Source organism: Rana temporaria, chromosome 7 (genome assembly GCF_905171775.1).
Source record: "Rana temporaria chromosome 7, aRanTem1.1, whole genome shotgun sequence".
In the NCBI taxonomy this organism is placed as follows: domain Eukaryota; kingdom Metazoa; phylum Chordata; class Amphibia; order Anura; family Ranidae; genus Rana; species Rana temporaria.
This window is the reverse complement of record NC_053495.1, coordinates 69,700,628-69,728,093: the sequence shown is the minus strand read 5'-3', so window position 1 is coordinate 69,728,093 and position 27,466 is coordinate 69,700,628. Positions and strand designations below refer to the sequence as shown.

At 44.5% G+C, this 27,466-nt stretch overlaps 1 protein-coding gene across 6 annotated transcripts in view; it reads left to right on the top strand.

Moving 5' to 3' along the window:
• Positions 1 to 27,466, top strand: part of SGSM3 (small G protein signaling modulator 3) — a 439,637-nt gene that overhangs the window by 188,303 nt on the left and 223,868 nt on the right. For all 6 annotated transcript variants that reach the window (XM_040359570.1, XM_040359574.1, XM_040359572.1 and 3 more), the window contains one exon: positions 13,255 to 13,398. In XM_040359570.1, coding sequence (XP_040215504.1) covers positions 13,255 to 13,398 — 144 coding nt within the window. The remainder of the gene's footprint in view (positions 1 to 13,254; positions 13,399 to 27,466) is intronic.

The window sequence follows — 27,466 nt, the reverse complement described above, 5'->3', positions numbered from 1 at the left end:
GGATGCATTTTTTTTATATTTATTTCGCTTTTTTTATTTTATCTGTAAACTGTTCCTTCTATTTCATTTATTTTTTACCATTTTTATTGTTATTTTAGGAAATGTAAATATCCCTTAGCAATAGTTAGACAGGTACTCTTTTTTTTTTTTTTTTAAATGGTGTCTATTAGACCCTAGATCTTTCCTCTGCCCTCAAAGCATCTGACCACACCAAGATCGGTGTGATAAAATGCTTTCCCAATTTCCCAATGGCGCTGTTTATATCCCACTGAATGTAAAAGCAGTCTAGAGGCTAATTAGCCGCTAGGACTGCTTTTACATGAAAGCCGACTGCTGGCTGAAAAGAATGATACTAAGATGATACCAAAACCTACAGGCATCATTCTGGTATAACCATTCAAAGTCCAGCAACATACCAGTAAGTTGATGGTTCTTGTTGGACATGTATTGTAATCTTTTTTTTTTTTTTTTTTTTTATGCAGCCTGTTGGCTGAACGAAAAAAAGATTGATCGGTGGGTATGCCCACCATTAGAATACCTCCCTTCATCCACCCACTTCTAATGATGGGCATAGATGCACCATTTATATATGCCAAAGCATGGGTTCATCCTCCCGCAAAAAAGTTATGCCGCGTACACACGGTCGGACTTATCCACAGGCAAGCCTCCGTCGGAATTTTGACCGTATGTACGCAGCATAAAAAGTTATGCCGCGTAAACACGGTCGGACTTTTCCACGGGAAAGCCTCTGTAGGAATGTCGACCGTATGTACACGGCATTAGGAGCAAAATCGCTCCTCCGCCCCTAATGCCCCCATGCTTCGGCATATATGCTCTTTTTTTTAACTGTGGTGGTGAAATCGCCTCCTACAGTACTGGAGTCGCGGCTTTATATATTGTGGGAGCAAACGCTGTTGCTGTCAAGATAAATAAGTCCGCGCAACAGCTGAATGGCGTACCTGAAAACAGTAAAGTAAATTACTGAAAAGCAAGCATGAAAAAACATAACAATAAAACTTTGCAGAATAGAATACAGTAAAAAGAGCAGAACAATAGAGAGAATAGAGAGGGAGAGAACAATAAAAGGACAATTATTTTATTTTTAATATTTTTTTTACTTTTTTTTTTTTTTTAACACTTTTTTTTGTAACTGTTCAACTTTTCGGTTCCAGGTTTGGGTCTCTCAAAATGCGATGGCATCTTGGGAGACCCTGTGTAAGTGTGCCTAGCTTGGGAAATGTTTTACCCTACGCTAATTACTAATAATGTGTGGAAGCGTTCAAGACATTCACCAATACAAAGACCAGGGTCGTCAGGACAGCGGGGACAAAAATAACGGGTGTCACGCCTATATCCGCGCTTGGTACAGACACGACATCTTCTTTGGGGGGCTCGTTGGGTAGGGGTACTCCTGAGGACATAAGAAAAATTTCTCTCATGCAGTTGGCTTACTGCATTTGGTAGGGGATGGTGAGGTGCAGAACCGCCTGGATACAGGAGTTCTAAGATGATCTCATCCTGGAATTGAAGGAAGGATCCATTCCGTCCTGAAGCTTTGTATAAGACATAAGCATTCAGTAAAGTCAATTGAAATAAATATAGAGACACTTTTTTGTACCAGCGTCTCGCCTTATGGGCAATACGCTACGGCGCCATCAACTGGTCGTTGAGGTCCACCCCTCCCATATTTTGGTTATATTCGTGGACACAGAGGGGTTTCTCCACAAGACCAGCCGCCGTACGAATTTGTACTGTCGTGTCTGCGTGAAGGGTGGTAAGAACGAAAACATTCTTATTGTCCTGCCAGCGCTCCCCATGTAATCTGGGCAACCCTCCGGCTCTACCTGACTATCTTTGCCCTCATAAACCCTAAAGCTCCATGTGTAGCCTGTTGCCCTGTCGCAAAGCTTATAGAGCTTGACCCCGTATCTGGCATGCTTGCTGGGAAGGTACTGCTTGAAAGACAAGCGGCCACAAAATTTAATCAGGGACTCCTCAACGCAGACAACTTGCTGGGCATTAAACAAGGCTGCATAACGTTCGTTGAAATAGTTTGAGGGGCCGAATTTTGTAGAGCTGGTCAAATTCAGGGTCTCCACACGGACGACAAAGTGCATTGTCACTGAAATGCAAGAACCGCAGGATCGCCTCGTATCGTTTCCTGGCCATGCAAGCAGAGAATATGGGCATATGGTGGTGTGGACCAATACATCCGCAACTTCGGAAATTGGTGTATGCCCATGTTGAGGGTAAGGCCCAGAAAGGTCTTAAATTCGGAAACCGTAAGTGGTTTCCATTATCTGGCAAGGACAGACTGGGGATTAGCGGCGATGTAAGTACCAGCATATAAATTACTCTGGTCCACAATAGATCTATAGAGATCTTCCGTGAAATACAGCGAATAAAAATCAAGTGACGTAAAATCGGCTGTATCCACCTGAATACCGAGTTGGCCAGTGAATGGGGGGGGAAGTACGGGTTCTGCAGAAGTGGTGAGGACCCAATCGGGATAGGTGAATTCTGCAGGAAGGGCACTATGGGCACGACGGGGCTGTCTTTGTCTTTTTCCCTGTGGCAGCGGGACACTACTTGTGCTTGCCAGCTTGAACTGCACTTATGGGACTCGCCACGTCACCACGTGATACTGCAGTGCTGGATGAACGACCAGGGTGTACTAGGCCGCTGGTGCTTGCCAGTTCACCAGAAGGAATAGCGGCGCTAGTACTTCTCTGCTCCATACAAGGGTCCTGCAGTTCTTGCTGCTCAACAACATCTGAACGGGGTCGGGTATGCCTGGCCTTAGCTCTGACGACGAAGTTGTGGTCCCTGCTATCTGGCATGGAGCCGCTGTCGTATACAAGATCGTATTCTGAGCCAGAATCTGACAGATACGTGATCTCCTCTTCACTATCTGTCTGGCTCAGAAACGTGTAGGCCTCTGCACTAGTGTACATTCCCTTTGCCATTTTGGGCTCTAAATTTAGTGGTACACTAGTGATGATTCACAGGTAAAAAAAGCACCTGACTCAGCAAACGTAGAAAACGCTTCCAAAAAAACTGTTAGCGAGCGCATTGATCAGGCCTGTCTCTGCGAACGCTGCAGTTATGTGTGTTGTGTTTTCGAAGTGACAGCGATCGATCGATACTGCACTTGGGTGGGTTGGGCTGGGCGAAGGGGCAAAACGCAGGTGCTAGCGGGTATCAGGGCTGATTCCGCCAACAATGCGTTTTTGGGTCCCCTAAACTGCTGGGTACACTAGTATAGATCAGATCAGGTATCAATCCGTTCAGATACTATACCACTAAGGTGGGTGTATGCTTTGCGCGTGGGTGTAAGCGTTACTGGCACTAACCTATCGCTGCCTGGGGCGACGCAGACCCTGACTGACGCTAAAATGTTATTGATATCACCCGCCGGGCGATCAGGGGGTTAAACCTTTATTGGGTTATATACGGCGGGTGCCCTGATGCTATAAACAGCAAACTAACTAACCAGCGTCAACCGTAACACTTATACAGTGATCACTGGTGAAAGGGTTAACTAGGGGGCAATCAGGGGGTTAAAACCTTTATTAGGTAATATATGGGGGTACCTGACGCTTTCTAAAAACCTGGCGGCGGACCTAAATAACAAAATAACTAACTGGCTAACCAGCGTCACCAGTGACACTTATACGGTGATCACTGGTGAAAGGGTTAACTCTAGGGGCAATCAGAGGTTAAACCTTTATTTAGAAAATTTATGGGGGTACCTAACGCTATAAAAACCTGGCGGCGAACCTCAAAAAATAACTAGCTACCTAGCGGCACCAGCGACACTAATACAGCGATCAGAAAAACGTTTGTTTAGTGACACTGGCAATAGGGGGTGAAAGGGTTAACTAGGGCGGTGATCAAGGAGTTAAACCTTTATTAGGGGGGGGGTAGGGGGCTACCCTGAACCTAAAGGGGCCTAAGGCTAATGTCCCTAACACTTTTTTCTGTCACAAATGACACTAAATGCAGTGATCAGAAAATAAATGATCGCTGCAATCAGTGACACTGTGACAGGGGGCTGGGGGGGTGACTGGGGGGTTTATGTGCCTGTGTGTACTGGTGTCAGTGTGGTGCTTGGTGCAACTCACTGTTAGATGTCTTCTCTTTTCTGTGTCGGACGAAAAGATCGACACGAGGAGAAATTACATCACTTCCTCTGCCTGTGTTTACAGTTACACAGGCAGAAGTTGAAGGTGATTAGCTGGGAGCGAGGGGGTAGCCAGAAACGAACAGCCGCCCCCTTATCCCGGATCGCTCCCAGAGCTAGGGAAACCGCCGCATGTACGGGGGGGGGGGGGGTCTCGATCGGACTCCTGACCCATGTCAAGGCAGGCACGTACAGGTACGTATATGTGCCATTCTGCCGACGTGTATATATACACGCGGCGGTTGTTAAGTGGTTAACAGAGTTGGAACAGCCCCGCCCAGGGGGCAGTCCCTCCAGACATAACTCTCCTCCCTGCAGTATGCAGCCTCAGTTTCTTTTAGAGGTTGACCGATATATCGGCCGATATTTGGTGTTTTTTAATTAATCGGTATTGGCTTGATTTTTTTATTTTTTTTATTTTCTTTTGGCTTGATTGTGCTGTAAAAAAAGACGATTAAACTTCAGCAGCGCGACTTGCAAACAGCTTCTGTAATGGAAGTCAATGCAAGTTGCCTGAGAAGTTTTCCGTGGAAGCGACTTCTCTCTCCTGGGCAGCCAGCCAAGTCAGAGATAAGATACAAACAGTTAGATTCACAAAGAGTTAGGCCGGCTTATCAGTAGATAAGCCGAATTAACTCCGAATCTACGCCGCCGTATGTTTAAGCGTATGCTCAAACAGAGATACGCTTAAACAAAGCTAAGATAGGACGGCTTGCGCCGTTCTATCTTGGCTTGCAATTTTTCGGATGGCCGCTAGGTGGCGCTTCCATTGCGGCCGGCGTAGATTATGTAAATGAGCTTTTACGCCGATTCCCGAACGTACGCCAGCCCGCCGCAGTCGAATTACGTCGTTTCCGTAAGGCCTTAGGCGGCCTAAAGTTATTCCACCTATGAGGTGGAATAACAATGTTAAAGTATGGCCGCCATTCCCACCGCGAGGTTCGAATTTTTTACGCCGTTTGCGTAAGTCGTCCGCGAATCGGGAGTTACGTTGTTTACATCCACGTCGAAATCAATAGGCCCGTACGGCGTACCTAGCCGCAATGCACCCTGGGAAATGTAGGCGCCCGGCGCATGCGCAGTGTAAAAAAACGTCAAAAAACATGGTCAAGCCTCATTTCCATACAACACGCCCCCCTCCAAGTCATTTGAATTAGGCGCCCTTACGCCCGCTTGTTTGAGGCTACGCCGCCGTAGATTAGCAGGTAAGAAGATTGAAAAAAATTACTAGCCTAGCTAATTTACGGCGGCGTAGCCTAAACAGGCTAGGCTACGCCGCCCTAAAGATATTCCTGTGTACCTGAATCTACCTAAAAATGTTTAAACATCAAAGGAATGAACTCCGCGTTTAGGAGTTCTCTGTTTAACCATTTAACCACTTCAATACCACACATAGTCATATGACGTCCACAAAGGGGATCTCCTATCCTGGATGGACGTCATATAACGTCCTGGACTTTGTGCGGTGATATCTGAATGATGCCTGCAGCTAGAGACATCTTTCAGATATCATTGTGTTCCGGCGGCGATCCTGCGCACCATTAGAGCGATCATAGCGGCGGTTCCGCCGCTTGATCGTTCTTATAGGTGGCAGGAGGGGACACCCCCTCCCGCCGCCCACCGGTGCTTCTCCGGGCTCCCCCATGCCAAAAAATAAAACGCCCCTGTCCCCGGAAGCTCGCGCTAGGAAGCGAACGCAAACGTAAGTCCCGCCCACGTATGTAAACGTTGTTCAAACCACACATGTGAGGTATCGCCGCGTGCGTTAGAGCGTGTGCAACAATTCTAGCACTAGACCTCCTCTGTAACTCTAAACTGGTAACCTGTAAAAAAATTTACAGCGTTGCCTATGGAGATTTTTAAGTAACGAAGTTTGGCGCCATTCCATGAGTGTGCGCAATTTTTAAAGCATGACATGTTAGGCATCTATTTACTCGGCGTAACATCATCTTTCATATTTTCCAAAAGAATTGGGCTAAATTTACTGTTTTGTTGTTTTTTAATTCATGAAACCATTTTTTTTCCAAAAAAAAAGGCGTTTGAAAAATTGCGCAAATACTGTGCAAGATAAAAAGTTGCAATGACCGCCATTTTATTCCCTAGGGTGTCTGCTAAATAAAACATCTATAATGTTTGGAGGTTCTGAGTAATTTTCTAGCAAAAGAATGATGATTTGTAGAAGAGAAGTGCCAGAATAGGCCTGGTATGGAGGTAGGTATAAAAGCCCTGTATTGAAGTGGTTAAAGACTAAATCTTTTTTGACACTTGTTGCTTACAACAAGTACAAATTCTGTATTTTCAGCTAGAAAATTACTTGGAACCCCCAAACATTATATATATTTTTTTTAGCAGAGACCCTAGGAAATAAAATGGCGATTGTTGCAATATTTTATGTCACACAGTATTTGCGCAGCAGTCTTTCAAATGCATTTTTTTTAAAAAAAAAATACGCTTTAACGAGTAAAAAAAAAAAAACACACAGCCCATTTTTTTTTCCGTCCAAAAGTTTTGATTACCGTTTTTTCTGTATTTAAGATATATAAATATAATTTTTTTTAATCTAAATAATACATACAAGTGCACTGATTGGAGGCTTGTGTTTAAAATAAATGTTAAAATTTAAGACATTTTCTGTATCACTTATTACTTAGCAGAGTAATAATGGAACTTCAGCTTTTCGGAATCCTCCCCCCCTCCGGTGTTGCATTTGGTACCTTTCAGGGGGGAGGAGGGAGCAGATACCTGCGTAATCCCAGGTATTTGCTCCCTCTTCCAGGCATAGATCACTGCAGTGACACTGGTGACCTACGCCACATCTGGGGCCTACTCCACCCCCCGCTGTCTCCTGGGAGACGCTCAGGTCCCAGAAGACAGCAGGGACCAATGGGATCGTGTGGCACGACTCACGCATGCACAGTAGGGAACCAGGAAGTGAAGCCGCAAGGCTTTACTTCCTGATTCCCTTACCGAAAATGGCAGCGGCAGCACCCGAGGGAGAGATCGGCTTCGGGTGCCGACATTGCGGGCACCCTGGACAGGTAAGTGTCCATATATTTAGGCCTCATGCACACTGGACGTTAAAATAACGTTCTAAAAACGCCAGTAGCTTTGCAGTGAGTTTCAACTTTTTTCATCTGTTTTCAATGTTTTTTTAATAGCGGTTTTAGCGTTTTTCCGCGTTAGCGTTTTTTTTTTTTTAACATTTTTTTTTTTTCAATGGATCAAAAACGTTAAACACTGGTGAGTGACGTTTCTGAGCGTTTATCTGCGTTTATCAGTGTTAGAGCGTTTTTTACAGCTGAAAAAACGTCTCTCAGAACCCACTAGTTTTTTTTTTTTTTTTACTGCTCAACAACGCCACTGCCCAAAACTGCTTATAACAGCCTATGTGTGCATGGACACATGGGATAACATGATGGAGAGTTTGACTGTAGAAAAAAACATCTACTGCCAAAAACAGCTGCTGTAAAAACGTCCAGTGTGCATGAGGCCTAAAAGTCAACAGCTGCAGTATTTTTTATTTTTTTTTACAACAAGGTTAGTCTTTATTGATGGGCAAATGTTACAAGGCACAATACAAAAATCAGAAAGAAAGTAAAAGAAATAATACAGAAAACAAAATACATTGAGCATATGAGTTAGCAGGAGAGATGCAACACATCAATACGGTCAGCAGAACTAAAAGCGTGAGTAGGGGAAGAGGGCAGGGCAGGGCAGGGGGGAGTCCACAGCCAAACAAGGACTCCAATGCATGCCAGAATCAAAGGGTTGGTCCATGGTCCCCACACACGCTCAAACTTCAGAGGACACCCCCTGTTCAAGTACGTCAGTTTATACAGAGGCAAAACGGCATTAACCGCATCTATCCATGTCCCCACCGTGGGAGGAGCCCTGGAGTGGCTTCAAGTGTGACTGACCTACTTCATTGACTGCTTTGCAACAACAGACCTTTCATTACAGGATGAATTCTGTCCATATGAGCTGTTTTAGTAGTGTCTAATGCTATTCATCTAGATGAGCCCCTGCACACAGCTATATCCATTACTATTCTAGTACATTCCCCAGCAGGGGATCTGGCCAGCCCATCTGGCCGAGCCAGCAGTTTTCAGTGTAATCAACTGAATCGTATATATGTCCAGTTGATGTCCCTGCTATAGTACCGCATGCATGAACCTTATGACATGGCTGTAGTTGTAATATAGACAACGTTGTCTTATTAATTTAAATATATTGGGTGCTGGTTATGGGATTTGAGTGCCTGTGTTTTTTATGCAAATCAATTTTTTGTACCTAATACATTTTCCATTCTTTCATGCGGCGTGGTCCACCCGTGGGTCTTTATCTGGGGGGTTCTTTTCTCCCTCTCCGGGGGGTGTGTTTTTGTACTATATTCTGGCCAACGGAGACCGCATCATATTGGTGAGACCGCAAATAATGGGATACTGTGTTAGGATTCAGTACACTACACAGTGTTTGTTATTTAGTGAGCAGGGGACCTATTTCTTTTCTTTTGGTTGATGCCACTGCTCTACTTGTAGTAGACTGCTGCTACTTGCCAAAACACCTTCTTTTTACATCCTCCGGTTCTGTAGCAGACCCACTGCAGAAACAGACTCAGAGAGCTCCTCCCTGGAATTCCTCCCCACTGGAAAAAAAAATGTCGCCATACTGGTGACTGTGGTGTGATAGGGAAACTAGGACAGATGTGTCTGCACTGATGAGGCTGCACTGCTGGGTGCTGGCGAGGCTACACTGCTGGATGCACCGATCAGTGCTGAGGGTGGCAGGTGCACTGATGAGGATCCACTGATAGGGTGGTACTGACGAGCACTCACTTATGGGCACTGATGGTACTGTAGTGGCACTGCAGGGCACAGTAAAAATGCAAAAACGTAGCTGGGTACATGATCTCTCTCCTCTCCACACATGCTGTATCGGTGTGAGGAGAGAGTTGAACATTGTGGCTGCTTCGTTATTGGGCGGAGCGATCACGCGGTAAAGGGCTGCTGTCATTGGCTTTTTACGTCGATCTGTGACACGCCGGGGTCCCGTGAACCCGGCAAGCACGGACAGTCCCGTGTGTGCGCCATTCTGGGAGGACGTCATAGTACACCCTCCCAGTTATCCAGCTGTGCTGTAGCATTCATTTGGCTATGGCCCGGTTGTTAAATGGTTAATCAAAGTTTATTAGATTTCACAATATAACATGTTACATGGAGACAAAAGAAAAATTTTACCAAGTTCAAGTCGTAATTATCCATGAGTACAGATAAAAAAAACTTCTCGGGGTACATAACCGCTGGGCAAAAAAAAAATCAATCAGGTCAATATACAACCAATGGAGCATGTCCTAAAATAATCAGAGCTGAAAAATATAACTTTAGTGCACAAGGTATGGCCATTCTAGTTCCTTTAGGAACACCACACCAGTACAGCAATTGTTAAAGATCCATCTAAAGTAAACTGTTTAAACATGGATAGGTATTATCCCATACTGCAGTGGTTCTCAATCTTGTCCTCAAGTACCCCCATCTTGCACCGGTGCTTTAAATCCGAGTCAATGGCTTGGTATTTTTTCGGCAGTTGCTCACCGCTGTCTGGTTCTCTTCCGCCAGGGGCCCCGCTCTCTTCTTTAGCTCTTTTACGAGGGGGGGTGCTCTGGCTTCTGTCGCCTACTTCTTCTTCCTCCCGCTGTAATGCCGTGTGCGCAGCTCGCACCGATTTATATAGGCCTCTTATGACGTCACGGTCCCATCATGCTCTGGGCAAAGGAAGCATGGTGTCAACATCGAAGAAGAGAAGCAGAGGGCGACAGAAGCCTGGGCACCCCCCCCCCTCGTAAAAGAGCTAAAGAAGAGAGCGGGGCCCCCAGCGGAAAAGAACCAGACGGCGGTGAAGACCAGAACCCCCCTGGCAGAAGACGTTAAAGCCTGGGAAGCCCGTGAAGGTTCTTATCTCCTTTTGGTTGCCTATTTGTGTTGTACATTCCTGGTATTCTGTACTGCTACTGTACTTCTTTTTTATTTTTCAAAATAAAATCTTTTCTGATTTAAAAAAAAAAAAAAAAAAAAGCCCGGGAAGCGGCCGCTGTAAAAGAGCTAAAGAAGAAAGCGCCCCCCCAGTGGAAGAGAACCAGACCATACTCATTAGTTATCGGAATATGGGAGCCTCCTTTTAATAAGCTCCCCTCCCGCAGACCCCGACAACCAATGGCCAAGGTTATCGGAAAGATGGCCTGTCTTCATCAACATGGGGACAGGTGCTTTGGGGTGGGGGGCCACAGGGCGCCCCCCTGCCCCAAAGCACCTACCCCCCATGTTGAGGGCATGCGGCCTGGCACGGTTGAGGGGGGGTGCTCGCTCGTCCCCACCCCCTTTCCTGACCAGCCGGGCTGGGATACAGGTCTGGTATGGATTTTGGGGGAACCCCACGCTGTTTTTTCGGCGTACGGTGTTTCCCCTTAAAATCCATAGCCGACCCAAGGGCCTGGTATGCTCCTGCAGGGGGAACCCATACCGTTTTTTTTATTTGAAATTTGACGTGGAGTTCCCCCTCAAGATTCATACCAAACACAGTGCTTGGTATTGGCAGGGATCCAAGTCGGATCCTCGTTCAATATCGTGCCACGGGTAAATGCAACCGCAGCTAAAAGCACTGTACAAATGCAGCTGATCGCTGTGCCTGGAGTCTTGAATTCCAGCAAAACATAAATGCTTTTAGCTGCGGAAAAACAGCAGTTCCTGTGAAAGGGGCCTTATGGAGGAACCCAGAGCTTTCACATCTGGACTCCATGCTGGAGCCTGGGGCATGGACCAAATTTGGAATTAAAAGTTATCGCAGGTAATAAAAGATGATAGAATTGCCTCATTTGTAGAAATAAAACAAGACAAGAATATACCAGAGTTATAAATTTCGATACAGACAGCTGGCACATGCCCTATCAGCCCAGTTTCCTGATGGCATACCTCAAATAGAATCAGACTTGGAACAAACGATCAGGAAGAAATGCAAAAAGAAGGCGATTTCAGTTCTCTATACACTCCTATTAAAGATAGTACCATCAGATATGAGTAAACTTGGGGAATGCTGGGAAAGAGATGTTCCAGAACTGGTAGAGGAGAACTGGGAAGAGATCTGGAGAAAGTCGCAACAGATACTAATATCACTTTGTGATAGGCTGATACAGTTCAAGATAACACATAGAAGTTATTATATACCGTATAAATTACATAATATATTTCAGTCGAGCCCCGAGGATTGTTGGAGATGTGTCGGCACTCCGAGGAATTGTATACATATATTTTGGACTTGTCCAAAGATAGCGATATTTTGGAAGAAGTTACTGAGAGTAATTGCAACAACAGTCTCAGTAGCTCAGAAGGCGACTATATGCCTATTAGGATTGATAGGAAAAGACATTGTTTCAACAGTAAAAAGAACACGGGTAGGTTTTATTGCTTTTCTACGCAAGGAAAACAATAGTGCTAAACTGGAAAAAGGCGAATGCCCCCTCATTGATCCACTGGAAAAATCTGGTAAATAGTAATCTACCATTATACAGAGAGGCATATTGCAATAGAGGACACAAGGAAATATATGGGAAGATACGGGCAAATTGCATAGGCAATCCCATGACGGCCTAAAGACTGAGATGATGCATGGAGGGGATAAACTACACCAGTACAGTAAGAATGATTGGGGATAAATGCTGCGTGTTGTGGTTTTTTTTATTTTTGATATTGATTTTATTATTATGTTGAAATAATTGATGAAAGATATTCTCCTGCAAGGGCAATGAAATGTGAGGGAATGTATATGTAGTATTGCAACTGCACTGTACTCAATTAAATGTTTTGTAACTTCTTTATCCACCTCAATACTGGGCACTTAAACCCCCTTCCTGCCCAAGCAATTTTTCAGCTTTCAACTGTCACACTTTGAATGACAGTTGCGCGGTCATGCAACACTGTACCCCACAAATAGAGCTTTCTTTTGGTGGTATTTGATCACCTCAGCGATTTAATTTTTTATTTTATCGTGTCTGCGATATTACGGCGGACATATCGGACACTTTTGACATTATTTTGGGACCGTGCACATTTATACAGCGATTAGTGCTATAAAAATGCACTGATTACTGTAAAAATGTGACTGGCAGGGGAGGGGTTAACACTAGGGGCGATCAAGGGGTTAATTGTGTTTCCCAGAGAGTGATTCTAACTGGGGGGGGGCGGGACGACTTACAAGGGCAGGAGACCGATTAGTGTTCCTCTGTAATAGGAACACACCATCGGTCTCCTCTCACATGACAGAGCGTGGATCTGTTTGCACACACAGCTCCACGGTCCTACTCTGTTACCGGGCAATTGTGAGCGCGCGCCCCCTAGAGGTTCGGGAAGCCGAGGATGTCATGACACCCGCCCAGAACAAGAGCTGCACCGCCCAGCCGTCATTTGACGGTGGGCGGGTGGCAGGTGGTTAAGTAATGCATTAAAGGGGTTGTTAACACTCACGGTTTTTCACCTCAATGCATTCTATGCATTGAAGTGAAAAACCTATTGTAGTGCACCAGCCCCTTAGCCCTCCTGTTTTACTCACCTGAGCCCGTTTGTTCCCACGACAGAGATTCACACACGCTCTCTGGCCGCTGTCTCTGCTCTTGATTGAATGGATTGATAGCAGTGCGGCTATTGGCTCCAGCTGCTGTCAATCAAATCCAATGATGCGGCCAGGGGGGGGGGGGGGCGGTGCTGAGTCCTGCTATCTATGTCTATGGATGCAGCAGCAGGACACGGGAGCGTGCCCGCACCGGTTCCCCCGAAGGAGACCGCTTCTCAGATGGTTCACTTGATGCAGGGAGGAGCCAGGAGCACTGCGGAGGGACCCCAGAAGAGGAGGATCAGGCCACTTTGTGCAAAACCAACTGAACAGAGGAGGCACGTATGACCTTTTAGTGTCCCTTTTAAATAAGTGCATACATTTGTTGAGTAATGTTCTAAATGTTGTAAATGAAACTTTAAAGAAAAAGATGCAATGACAGCTGACCAAATCTTTCCTCTCCTACATTTTAGATTGAAAAGGACCTGCTTAGAACGATGCCCAGCAATGCTTGTTTCTCCAATCTGCAAAGTGTAGGTGTGCCTCGTCTCAGAAGAGTGCTTCGCGGACTGGCGTGGTTGTACCCAGATATTGGGTATTGCCAAGGCACTGGCATGGTGAGTTGGGTAGAAATTTTGATTAAGGCTTCCATCTCTGTGATTCTTTCTTTGGTATTTGATCACCTCTGCGGTTTTTATCTTTTGTGCTATAACAAAAATAGAGCGACAATTTTGAAAAAAAATATATATATATATTTTTTACTTTTTGCAATAATAAATATCCCCAAAAATATATTTAAAACATTTTTTTTCCCTCGGTGTAGGCCGAAACATATTCTACATATTTTTGGTAAATAAAAATTGCAATATGCGTTTGATTGGTTTGCGCAAAAGTTATAGCGATTACAAAATAGGGGATAGTTTTATGGCATTTTTTATTAATATATATTTTTTTTACTAGTCATGGTGGTGATCAGCGATTTTTATCGTGACTGCGACATTATAGCGGACACTTTTGACACCATTTTGGGACCATTGTAATTTTTACAGCGATCAGTGCTATAAAACTGCACTGATTACTATAAAAATGGCGGTGAAGGGGTTAACCTGTAGGGGGCGCTGAAGGGGTTAAGTGTGTCCTAGGGAGTGCTTCTAACTGTTAGGGGGCATGGCTATGAGTGATACGTCACTGAATGCTTCTCCCGATGAGAGCACAAAAAAAAAACCCAGTTCTTCAGCTCCGTGACACGATCACGGGACACTGACGGACATCGAGTTTTTCGGATTTTTCGCCAAAAAATGTGGAATAGCATGTTTTAAAATTTTCCAACAACAAATGTGTGATGTCGGATTTTCCGATCGTGTGTACACGGACTTGTCAGAAAAAAATCCAAAGTACAAACACGCATGCTCCGAAGCAATGCTCACCATAACACAACTATAGCAGAAGTTGCCCAAAGGGCGGCGCTAAAGAGCTGACAAACCATGTACTTTCGTATATGTGTGTGCCAACAATTCTTTGCTGTTTGTATGCAATACAAGTTAACGGCCAATGCCCTTTGGACAAAAGTCAAGGGCTTGGCCCACGGAAAATCCAATTGTGTGTACGAGGCTTTAGACTAGCTAAATAACTTAGGAGGCTGAGGCAGGTACACCGCCTCAGGTTCAGTGGTCTGGCAATGTTCACATCTGTTGGACCAATGGCGTCAGGGTTAGTATTTAGATGGGAGACTGCCCAGGTTTCCCTCCTAAGTGAGGGAGGCATCTGAGGTTTCTGTGTTTGAGAGTTATTTGGACCATAAGATTTTAGCGCAGTCTGAGTTGGTTCGCTCCTTCCTTAGTCTGATCAGTCTTTGCCTTGCGTTGGGTCTTGGAGCAAAAGTTATGAGCTCATTATTGTAAAACTATTAAATGGTAGCAGTTTCAAAACTGAATAGGGACATAAGGTCTTTTTTTAGATCTCAATCCGCTGGGCATCCTTCTGTTTCAGATAGGCTTGGTCTGTTCAGTGATGACCTCTCTGCAAGAGGTAGATTTGGGGGCCCATAATAGTTATATAGTTACATAGTAGGCAAGGTTGAAATAAGACACAAGTCCAACCTATGTGTGTGATTATATGTCAGTATTACATTGTATTGTATTACATTACATTATTACAGTATTACATTACAGTATTACAACATCCCTGTATGTTACGGTCGTTCAGGTGCTTATCTAATATTTTTTTAACTACCGATGCCCCCCCCCCCCCCCCGTGGAAACCACTGCCTGTGGAAGAGAATTCCACATCTTTGCCGCTCTTACAGTAAAGACCCCTTTACGCAGTTTAAGGTTAAACCCTTTTCTTTAGATTTTAGTGAGTGGCCACGTGTTTTATTAAACTCCCTTCCGTAAAAAAGTTTTATACCCATTGTGGGGGTCACCATTATGGTATTTGTAATTTTAAATCATATACCCTCTCAAGCGTCTCTTCTCCAGAGAGAATAAGTTCTGTGCTCCTAGCCTTTCTTCATAACTAATATACTCCATAACTAATATCCTCCAGACCCTTTATAAGCTTTGTTGCCCTTCTTTGTACTCGCACCATTTCCAGTACATCCTTCCTAAGGACTGGTGCCCAGAACTGGACAGCATACTCCAGGTGAGGCCGGGCTAAAGTTTTGTTGGAGTGGGAGAATTATCACTTTATCCTGGAGTTAATCTCATTTTTAATGCATGCCAATATTCTGTTTGCTATTGCTAAGCCTATCATCCACTAGGACCCCAAAGGTCCTTTTCTATCCTACATTCTCCCAGAGGTTCACCCCCTAGTGAGTAGATTGCATTCATATTTTTGCCACCCAAATGCATTATTTAAAAATCTTCTACATTGAACCTCATTTGCAATGTACCCCATTAATGTGTTCATATCTTCTTGCAAGATTTCCACATCCTGCAGAGAAGTTATTGCCCTGCTTAGTTTGGTGTCGTCCACCAATACAGAGATTAAGCTGGTTTACCCCATCCTCCAGGTCATTTATGAACATTATGAACAAATTAAACAAAACTGGTGCCAGCACAGAACCCTGGGGGACCCCACTTCCCACCCTTGAGTATTCCCCATTTATCACCACCCTCTGAACTTGCCCCTGTAGCCAGTTTTCAATCCATGTATTCATATTCTATGGTCTATGCCAACAGACCTTATTTTGTACAGTAAATTTATGGGGAACTATGTCAAACGCTTTTGCAAAATCCAGATACACCACGTCTACGGGCCTTAGAATGACAGCTCACCACCTCATAGAAGGCTAATAGATTGGGCTGGCAAGAACAATTCTTCATGAATCCATGCTGATTACTGCTAATGATACAGTTTTTATTTCTAAAATCTTGTATATAGTCCCTTATCCCCTCCAAGAGATTGCATACTATTGATGTTAGGCTAACTAGTCTATAATTCCCAGGGATGTATTTTGTCCCTTTTTAAAATATTGGTTGGTTTGATTGGCTTTTCTCCAATCAGCTGGTACCATTCCAGTCAGTAAAAATTAAGAACAATGGTCTGGCAATTACTTGACTGAGTTACCCAAGTACCCTTGGGTGCAAGCCCACCTTGAAATGCCTGTTGCTATGCGGTCCACGAAATCTGCCTTCCTATCCACCTAGGATCCTGACGTCACCCACCTTGGCTCCTAACCGCGCTAATGCTCCTGGGAAATGATGAGTCATTCAGCCGTGCACCTCCCCTATGCCTCCCCTGTACAAGAATCGCATTATTATTATTAGACAATGTCAGCCTATTAGCTAAGCAGGGGGCGGGACAGCTGCAGATCGTGACAGAGAGCAAGAGACTCTTCATAATAACATGTGTAAGTTTGGCAGCTCTCGCTCTCTGTGACGATCTGTAGCCGTCCCGCCCCCTGCCTTACTAATAGGCTGACATCGGGAGAAATGACAGAATACATACAGTACAGGCTGCTAACTATACTGCGGTTCATGACAGGGCTCACCTCTTGCTCCGATGGTGGCCACGGGCCGGTACTGGCCTGCTGTATGATCGTCCCGGCTTGTTGTTGATGGGTTGCCATAGTGATGTACGGCGCTGCAGCAGATAGGGGCGGGACGGGTGCCCCGTCAGAAAGCGCCATCCACACTATACCCGGAAGGAATCGGCGGGCCTTTTAAACGCAGTAAGTAATACTATAGAAATTGAAAGAAAGCAAGATGAAAGGACATATTTTTAAAAATTGAAAAACGGAATGGAAACCCCGCTTTAAATACTGCTCTGAAGGACAGAGCCTCAGGGAAGAGCAAGCAGGAGACACCGTTTAGTGCGTGCCCCTGCCCGCACCACCCAGGATATCCCCCCCCCCCCCTGCTGATTCTCTTTTTTTTCTTTCTTTTCTTACGGTACACCAGTACCTGTCCTTCCTACTCTCTTACTAAAATTCTTTGGAAAATGAAGGGAAGATTGGTTCTGTATGGGTCAAGTTACTCAAGGGCCCCCCTAGCCGAGGAACACACGAGACGTTTACTTTGGCCCCCGAGGGGCTCCTTACCAGGGACATCACACGTAGGTGGGTGGACCGTTTTCCGGGCTTCCCACCGGCACACACACTGCCACATTGAACGGGGTTATACATCGGGGGAGTCTCTAGAGATGTGTTATATTTAGACACACGCTGTCGTTCTTTGATGATGTTACCAGTAGACTATACAGACCCCCAAGACCTGATCTGTAATGCCACATAAGTTGATGTATTGCACTGTTGTTGATCTTGTAACCTGATCTGTGATGTCACACAAGTTGAATTGTTGTATTACTGTGGCCTGTGCAGGCTGATCTTTCTGTTATAAAAAAAATGAGGTCGTTGAAGATTTCTTACCCATAGGCTCTTTACATCTGGTGTTATGGCTTTGCGCAATAGGCGTGCCAGTTTTGCTATGCTTACTTCTATGCGTAAAAGCCTTGTCAGTGTCGTACTTGAATCTCCGCTGTCTTGCCATGTCCATTTTGGGTATAAAGAGACCTGCTAAAAATGAAAACGTCATTTTCTCCTATCACCTTCCAGGACGGCACCTGAGAGATAATGGCTCCTCCCCACAGGAAACACAATCACTTGACATTTTTCTATAAGTCCCCACCCTTCCCCTTGATCCTCCAGTATTGATTGTGTTTCTCCCGAACACATCGTGACGTTTGTTTTAAAAACCTAGAGACCGGGGAGGGCTGAACCAGGTTCTAGGGAGGCCGGGGAGGGCTGAACTAACCTGTAGGCTTGTCCAACTCACAGGTCGCCCCAGGCGTGCACCAGCGCTCTGAGCTGCGGGGAGGCTAGCCATCGCTATGGTGCAGAAGAAACGCCGCCATTTGAATCGCTCTCTCTTCCCGGGGATTGCTTCCTATTTTGGAAACATTGCGCTCCAAGCCTCGCTGAGAAAAACAGGAACCGCATCAAAGGAAGTAGGCTTTTGCCTCACAGCGCAACCCGGAGGGAACGCCTGGAGAGCAGCGTGGGCGGCAGAAGGGTCGGCTCGCGCATAACCCTTACAAGAGGTACCGACAGCCATAGACCCAGCCAAACCTCCTCATGGAACAGGAGGAGATGAAGGCAAATGTGACTGCAGGCAGATCCAGGTCGGGGTACAGTGAGTACATATCCCCCTTGGAAAAGGAGGAGGGAAGGGAGTGAGAGTCCTGGACTTCAGGGTCTGAGATTCTGAAGCCAGCCAGAACAGGACTGGATTTTACTTCTCACCTTACCCTTTCCCCTCCCCAGTACAAACCTGCAGTCCTGGGGGAGGACAAAGTAATATTATGCATATGTGTATATCTCTTGTCTTGCAGAAACCCCCCAGCGGATCCCAGGAGACCCCAAATAAACAGTCTCCTGCCGCTACAGGGCATAGCTCCTCTAAAAATAAATATTTGGGACTCCTGCAATTATGGGGTATCTCTCATCTATGCAGACGGAAAGGCCGGCAAATGTCAAAACTTTCCATGAAGCTGCCAGGCAGTCAGTAACCTAAGGTCTGACATAGAGGAGCTTATCCCTAGAGAAGACATTTCCTCCCAGGAAGGCCTCGTCCGAATGGAATCTAGTGCCCTTCCCCCGCTCAGTCATTCCCTCTAGTCCAGGTAGAGGAACCTAAGGAGGACAGGGAGGATATGGAAAGCCAAGCTGAACAGGACTCGCCCTAGAGGGTCTGGTTGGACTCCTGCAGGCAAGACAGGCCTCTGAAGAGATTATAGAAATCCCTAGAATGATCTCTTAGAGGGGGCTGAGCAAGGCTCAATCCAGGGTGTTGTTGTTTCACTCCATTAATTCCTAAAGGATTAGAGCCAGCCTGCCATGAGTCTGACAGGCAGCTCACAATGGTGCTGTTAGAGGTTTAGCCCCAAAAAAGTTACCTCCTAAACCTATAGGATAGGCCCAGCAAGGGGGCATCTTAGTGTGTATATTACCTTTGCGGGGGTTGCTTATTGGTTGCAAACATCTTCCCAGGTTCCAACCTATCACTTCTTCCTTACACTGCTGCTAGATCTGTCAGGGTGTAAGAGTTGATCAAACCTCTTGTGGCTAAGGCAACAAACCACTTAGGGCGGTGTGAGAAGCATAAAATGCTAGCCTGCAACCCTTAATTGGGAGTTTCTCTGGTGCAAACCTCTGTGCTAAAGCTATGAAAATCAGCCATACAGGTGTTTGCCTCCAGCCTAAGATTATGGTCACCTCTTCATGAGAGACCCAATTGATTTCCGAGTCTGTGCTTGTTAAGACCTTAAAGGCTTGGACTCGCTCCCACCTGTGTGTGGACCAGCTACACCTACTCAGACCTATGCAATAGTAGGATAGCAGCTACCACTACTGTGGTATAGTCACACACCTCGGATTTCCATTATTGGAACTACCATGCTCCTTCACCGGGAGGAAGGATCATTATCTGGAAGTCGGGTTATGCCTAGGACAGATTGTTGGTCTGTCCACACATCAGAGATGCACAACATGGGGAGTTTTTTATCTTGTGTCATTTCTGATTATATAAATATCCTATGACTCACCAGAAATGCCTAAAATTGATTAGGTAACGGTGCACTGTTCCTTATCAAACACAGAACATTGAATTGTCGGCTGCACACTATTGTTGTTCAGAAACATACCACATTGAATTACTGTTGGTAAAAATTTGTCGGATACAATGATACATGACTGTATACTATTGCTCATCAGAAAAGCATGACATTTATTTGTCGGTGACACCTCTATTATATAACCACACACTATTGTTATTCAGAAACATACCACATTGAATTACTGTTGGTAAAAATTTCTGGAGGTTACATGTCCGTACCCGATTGCTTATCAGAAACGCACAACGTTGAGTTACTGATAGCGACTTTTCTGCTGGTTATATGTCTCTACAATTTTGCTAATCAAACACGCATAACATTGTATTATTGGTAATGATATTTATGAATTCAGATATGCACTGCTTTAAGGGTCCTTTTTTTGCTAGTGACATTTCTGTTCATTAGATGACCCGACAAGGTTGCATTAAGTAACACTTTGAGTTGTCGGCAACATTCTGTTGGTCATATAACTGTCCAAGTTTTCTAATCAAAATAATGCACAACTTTGTATTGTGGGTTCAATGACGGTATACTATTACTATCCAGAAACGCACAGCATTGAGTTTTTTTGCTAGTGGCGTTTCTATCGGGTATATGACTGTGTGGTGTTGGTAATATACAATGTTACTGTCTGTAACATTTCTGTCCCTTGTCCTATACCCTATGGTTTATCTGAAGTGTGCTAATGCCACTCTCTGCTAGTTATGACTGCAGGTAGTATAACACCAGCAATACACGGTTGAGGCCGCATATGTCCTTTTTTTGTTGTCATACTGGCCATGCGACTGCATTTTTTATCAGATATACTATAGGTGCTAGTATTATTTTCTGTTGATTAGAAGACCGTATTATGGTCAGAGTCAGGAATAGACAACACTAAAGTTGTTCTTGTCCTCCTGTCTTGAATCTATTACCTTGGATCGCAGCACATAAGTGAAACACAGCAGTAGAAGGTGTCTGTGTCCTCTGCGTTTTAATTACTCAGAAAAACACCAGATTGGCTAGTGGCCTCTCTGTTGGATGTAGGACCTATAACCTATTAAGCATCAGAAGCTCACATTTGGAGCTTCTGTCCTTTCTCTGGACTTAGGTTATATGGTATCTTACTACATATGAGAAATACACACCTAAGGTTGCTTGTGTCTTCTCTATCCTACAGGTGTCTGTATATCGGAAAACACAGCAGTGAAGGCTGGGGGGTCTTCCTGTTTTGTGTTCCATATTAAGCCTGAGCTTGCTGCCCTTCGGAAATTTATGACCTGTATATCTGAGATATTTCGGTCACTTTATTTCAGACCTTATTTTCCAGTTACATGGAAGGAACAGGATTTCTGATTACAGGCCTTTACTTCTAGGCATGCCAGAGACATTCCCTAGACCTGAACCCAGTAGGGTTATAGGACACTGGAAGGAGGTCATAGAATCACCTATCATGATTTTTTAGTAGGAAAGTGGTTACGCTGGTTGGAGCTATTTGCTTAAAAAAATTCAGCATCAGAATCTTTTCTGTCTAGTTCTCCCGATCTGATAGGTTTATAGCTCGGTATATGTCCTTCATGTCACCCCCTTGGACGAACTGGATGGGAATAACCAATATTCGTCTTTTACTCCTACTATAGCATTGGTCCCTTATGGTAGGGGTCTGCTTAACTTAACACTCCTTGGTGCTTGGAGTGGATCATGACCTCAAACACTGGATATTTACAGAATTCTGTATTTTATTGGAGTGTGGCACTCATGTATTTACCCTGAGAAAATAGGGTAAAATGTGTCTGCGTGTTATACATGGGGGGCGGTGAAAAGTTTTTCTTTCCCCGACACCTTTGTTCTTTTCTGTTATATACCATTAAATGCAGTGGTTACTCGCAATTTCGTGACAGGCTCCTTTCTGCGTAGTTTAATATATCGACTCGCAGGGCTATAAGGAGCCTGGGGTATATAGAAAAATTGCACATCTGACATGTCAGTATTCAGATGGGAAGAAACCCAGAAGTTGAATGACCAGGATGAGACCTACTTGCCAACTGGCTTGCAGAGCAGCCGTTTTGACCAGTCTATCAGTGTGCGTTGGAGACAGGAGTTGTCCACGCGTATTGGCGGGCGCATGAATGAGCCAAGGCATCCTGTGGTCCTGACACTGTCCAATAAGTGTCCTCGCTATAGAGTCACATGCATTCCGATGAATGAAGGTGGGCAGGTGAACTGAGGGGAGCCACCCCTCCTTGGAGGTGCAGGAGCACACCAAACGCCTTGCTTGGTCACACACCTGTCCAGTCATTTGAGTCAAGTGAATAGGCTTCCCTTAATCTAGTATCCTTGAGTGGGTTTATTTCTTTGTTTCACCATGACTATGGCAAACAAAAAGGGGACCCACAAGGATTGTCCGTCAGAAGACCTTTTTTCTTTCTAAACCTCCTGAATAGTCTAGTGGCCTAAAACCAGATGTTTTTACCTTGGTTGATCAAAGTAGTTCCTTGTTTCACAGAACAAATCTCTAAACTTTTGATGGTCCTATGCAGCAGTTGCAGACATTATCGACCACGATGGCTAGAATTTTGGCACAGCCAACCTTTCTATCTTAAAAAAAATACTCAGGCTCTCAGAATTCTTTTCTTTAAAAACGCGCGTGCCACCTAGACCTTGCATCCAAAGAGGAGACAAGGGCATAGGTGGAGCAGACCTGCAGGTCAATTGCAGGATCCAGCTAGGTTACCTTCATCACACACTAGTGAGTGGAGGTGGTGAAATAAAGTCAGATTCTGACATTTAGCAGAAAGACCTTGCAGGCAAGGATCCCACCCTAAAGTAGGCCTGTTGGTTACTCGATTATCCTCTCAGGTGCCGTCCTGGAAGGTGATAGGAGAAAACCTACGTTGGGCTTACCGGTAACGGTATTTCTACGAACCTTCCAGGACGGCAGGCCTACTTCCCGCCCTATGTGGAGGGAAAAGATAAGCTAAACGTTAGGTGGTAAGTACCTATACGGAATAATGTCCCTTGTGAACTAGTTCAGGATTACTTTTATTCATACTGAGGATCAAGGGGAAGGGTGGGGACTTATAGAAAAATGTCAAGTGATTGTGTTTCCTGTGGGGAGGAGCCATCATCTCTCAGGTGCCGTCCTGGAAGGTTCGTAGAAATACCGTTACTGGTAAGTCTAACGTAGGTTTTTCACCCCCTTCCTGCCCAGGCCAATTTTCAGTTTTCAGCACTGTCACACTGACAGTTGCGCACTCATGCAACACTGTGCCCAAATCCCCCCCCCCCCCACACACACACATACACAAATAGAGCTTTTTTTTTGGTGGTACTTGATCAGCTCTGCGGTTTTTATTTTTTTGCGCCATAAACGAAAGAAGAGCAACAAGTTTAGAAATAACACCATATTTTATACTTTTTGCTATTATATCTAATTTTTTTTTTCCCTCAGTTTAGGCCGATATATATTGATTTTTTTTGGTAAAAAAATCGCAATAGCGCATATTGATTGGTTTGCGCAAAAGTTATAGCATCTACAAAATAGGGGATAGATTTATGGCATTTGTTTTATTTACTACTAATGGCGGCAATCTGCGTTTTACCCTCTTATTGTGACCGTGACATTGCGGCGGACATATCGGACACTTTTGACACTATTTTGGCACCATTCACATTTATACAGCGATCGGTGCTATAAAAAATGCACTGATTATTGTATAAATGTCACTGACAGGGAAGGGGTTAACACTACACGATCAAGGGGTTAAATGTGTTACCTAGGGAGTGCTTCGAAGGACCCTTTCACACTGGGGCGGGAGCTGCGGTGGCGGTAAAGCACCACTATTTTTAGCGGTGCTTTACCGCTAATTTTTACCCCCCCCCGCTAGCTGCCGAGAAAGGGTTAAAACCGCAGGCGATGCGTCTCTGCAGAGGCTTATTGCCGGCGGTATAGCTGCGGTATCCCATTGATTTTAATGGGTAGGAGCGGTATACACACCACTTCAAACATGAGGCTAGCAGGACTTTTTTTACCGTCCTGCTAGCGCACCACTTCAGTGTGAAAACCTAAAGGCTTTCACACTGGAGAAACAGCAGCGGCTGTTTAGGGTCGGTTTGCAGGTGGTATTTTTAGCGCAATAGCGCCTGCAAACTGCTCCAGTGTGAAAGGGGTCTAACTGTAGGGGGGAGGGGACTCGCAAGGGGAGGAGACCGATCGGGGTTCCTCTGTACTGGGAACACACGATGGGTCTCCTCTCCCCTGACAGGATGTGGGTCTGTGTGTTTACACACACAGATCCACGTCCCTGCTTTGTTACAGGCAACCGCGGGTGCCTGGCGAACATCGCGGCCATCGAGCACGCGTATCGCCTCCCGAGTGACGCGGCGGGCGCGCGTTCACCCCCTAGACGGCCGGGAAGCCGAGGACATCATATGACGCCCGCCCAGGATGGGCGATCCCTCCTGTGGATGTCATTTGACTATGGGCGGGGAAGCAAGTGGTTAAAAGATTCTGCTGATAGAAAGTTTGAAATGCTTTCAATGGCCCTTTTTTTCTTTTTCAAATATATGGATAAGCCACAGGCCGCTTACAAGGCTCTCTGTATTACTGTGGTCCTAACTAAACTTTTCTAGTTTCCTCAATGAGGCATACAAGTGCTAATGAGTAGATGGAGAGCAGGTGACTAGGGGTGTGTGTCACTTGCCAACCTCCATCTAAAATAGGTATGGCAATAAAAAGCACTGGAAAAAACGCATAAGGGATGGAGGCATGTGTTATTCACATGCCTCATTCAAAGTCCCAAACCCATTTCCATGTTTACCAATGGGGATGGAGATGCGATTTTGATGCTTATACATTTACCCTTATGCGTTTTTTCCAGTGCTTTTTATTGCCATACCTATTTTAGATGGAGGTTGGCAAGTGACACACACCCCTAGTCACCTGCTCTCCATCTACTCATTAGCACTTGTATGCCTCATTGAGGAAACTAGAAAAGTTTAGTTAGGACCACAGTAATACAGAGAGCCTTGTAAGCGGCCTGTGGCTTATCCATATATTTGCAAATGTGTGCAACCAATCCTCTGTTTTTAACATACGAAGTTAGTCAGTTGAATTCGGCTTGCAATTTGGTTGGTAAGTTTAAGCCTGGTTATTACGCTATACAATTTTACTTATTTACTTCTACATACTGTTTGCATCAACACGCATCTCATTTAAAGTCCCAACCCTTTCTTTCTTTCTACCTCCTAATCTCTCTCTTCCCTCAAATCAATAGAAATCTGGCCAAGGACAGTTAGATCTTCAGAATATCCTGAACCATGTTTTGTTCCATTGAGTAGTTCCAGTACCTCTAGAGTACAGGTTCAAATGATTCTGTTCAACCCTCTTTATAGTCTCAAAACCCAACAAGGGTAATCATCCTATCCTGAACCTAAAATCTCAACAGATACCTTCATATTTCAAAAAATGTCTTGACATCCGCAGTGTCAGTTATTGCCTCTCTAAAGTAAGGGGAATACTTTGCATCTGTATACATTCAACACGCCTATCTGCATTTTCCCATTTATCCACCTCATCAGTGCTTTCTATGTTTTGCAATAGGAGACATTCACTTCCAGTTTTAGTAAAATAAATGTAGATCCGTGCTTAGGACACAAAGTAGGTTGCAGCCTCCCCTGATAAGTCCCCTACCGGGGCTCTAGAAATAAAACTAAGAAAGAAAATGGGGTTTGTGGCGCTACCTATACCCTGAAGGTTGATGCCCACGTATCGCTCTTCATGTGTAAGTGATGTATAGATGTGTGAGTATACCACCTAAAGCACCTTAGAAAAAATCTTCCAATAGCACACCATAAACCTATCTGTGCAATAAATTAGATATTTCATATTAAAATGCCATAAAGTCTGTGATTGTTAATAAGCCAACGTTTGTGCACCAACTCCCCTACCTGAGGGAGCACCTGTATCTTAATAACTCAATAGTGTAACATTAATAAATAATAAACATAATTCATATACTGAGAAACGTAATAAGTGCATGCGCAATATAATAATTCATATAAGCTATAAAGTGAACAGTCCAAATATTTGTGAAGTGTTGTAAAGCAGCCAAAGTCTTTAGAAAGAAGTTCCAAAGTGACCGGTGCTTGTTAATGCAGAGATATCTAGGTGACTTTTCATGCTCCCCTTCCTAGGTCCCCTCTCTTTCTAAAGACTTTGGCTGCTTTACAACACTTCACGATAATTTGGACTGTTCACTTTATAGCTTATGTGAATTATTATATTGCACATGCACTTTATACGTTTTTCAGTATATGAATTACGATTTATACATTTTACACTATTAAGGGATTAAGATACAGGTGCACCCCCAGGTAGGGGAGTTGGTGCACAAACTTTGGCTTATTACCAATCACGGACTTTATGACACTTTAATATGAAATGTCTAATTTATTGCACATAGATATGTTTATGGTATTTTATTAGAATAATTTTTCTAAGGTGCTTTAGGTGGTATACTCACACATCTCTACATCACTTACACCATTGGAGTAACACCCAATGAAGAGCGATACGTGGGTATCAACCTTCAGGGTATAGGTAGCGCCACAAACCCCATTTTCTTTCTCAGTTTGTCACACTGCCATTTGGCCTATCCTTTTCTCCCAGAGTATTCCCAAAGTTTTTTTGCACCTCTTCTTGCCCTTCTAAGAACGGCATGTTACAGGTTATTTAGAGTACCTTCTTCTAAAGGACTTCTCTGCAAACGATCACAGGGCAATAAAGATGCTTTGAGCTTCAATCCCAGAAATTTATCTGTTCCTCGCATTCAGGCCTTCTTATAAACTGGACTTGACCAAAACTTGACATTAAGCAGTCTGAAAAGACAGGTTTGTATTCTTTTTCAAAGACCTGTGGCCTGCACTCACTTCACTAGATCAGTGGGAATTCTGACATAAAGGCTCAGCAGCTCAGCTTTGTAAGATCACCATCCTGTCTTCTATTCATACCTTTTTAAAAGTTCTATCAGTGGACAACCAATCTTGTGTGGATACAGCTTTTGGCCCCAAGGTTTGGTCTCTTGACTCTTGGTATTGTTGGGCCTATTGTCATAGTTTGAATTTGACTTGTTGCCCACCCTCATCAGTCAGTCTTTGCTTAGGGATGTCCCAGGGTCTATGAATATACATCCTGTGTCCTATGCTGTATGAGTAAAGGGGTATTAATCTCAAAAGTAGATATTGCAGCTTATCAATTGTGATGCATTTCATTTTCTTAGGCATTATTTCCTTTTCATCTGCTGTTCTAGCCAGTAAGTCTGTAAGCTCTCCTGAAAATGTAGCCGTTGGTTACACGGACGAGTGCTTGCAACGATCAGGTTACATGTTTTTATGTACACGCTGTTGCTGTAACTGCTTGTACAACTGCAGCGTTAGCTGAAGTTTGGCTTCAATTTGGTACTGTATCTAAATCTGTTATATCTAAAACTGACCATAGAGCAAATTTCTTTCCTGAAACCACAGTGTTGACTGAGGAATCCCTCCCACAGAGTCATTGTGCTCTTCTGGCGGAGGTGCAGGGGAATCGATCCCTGC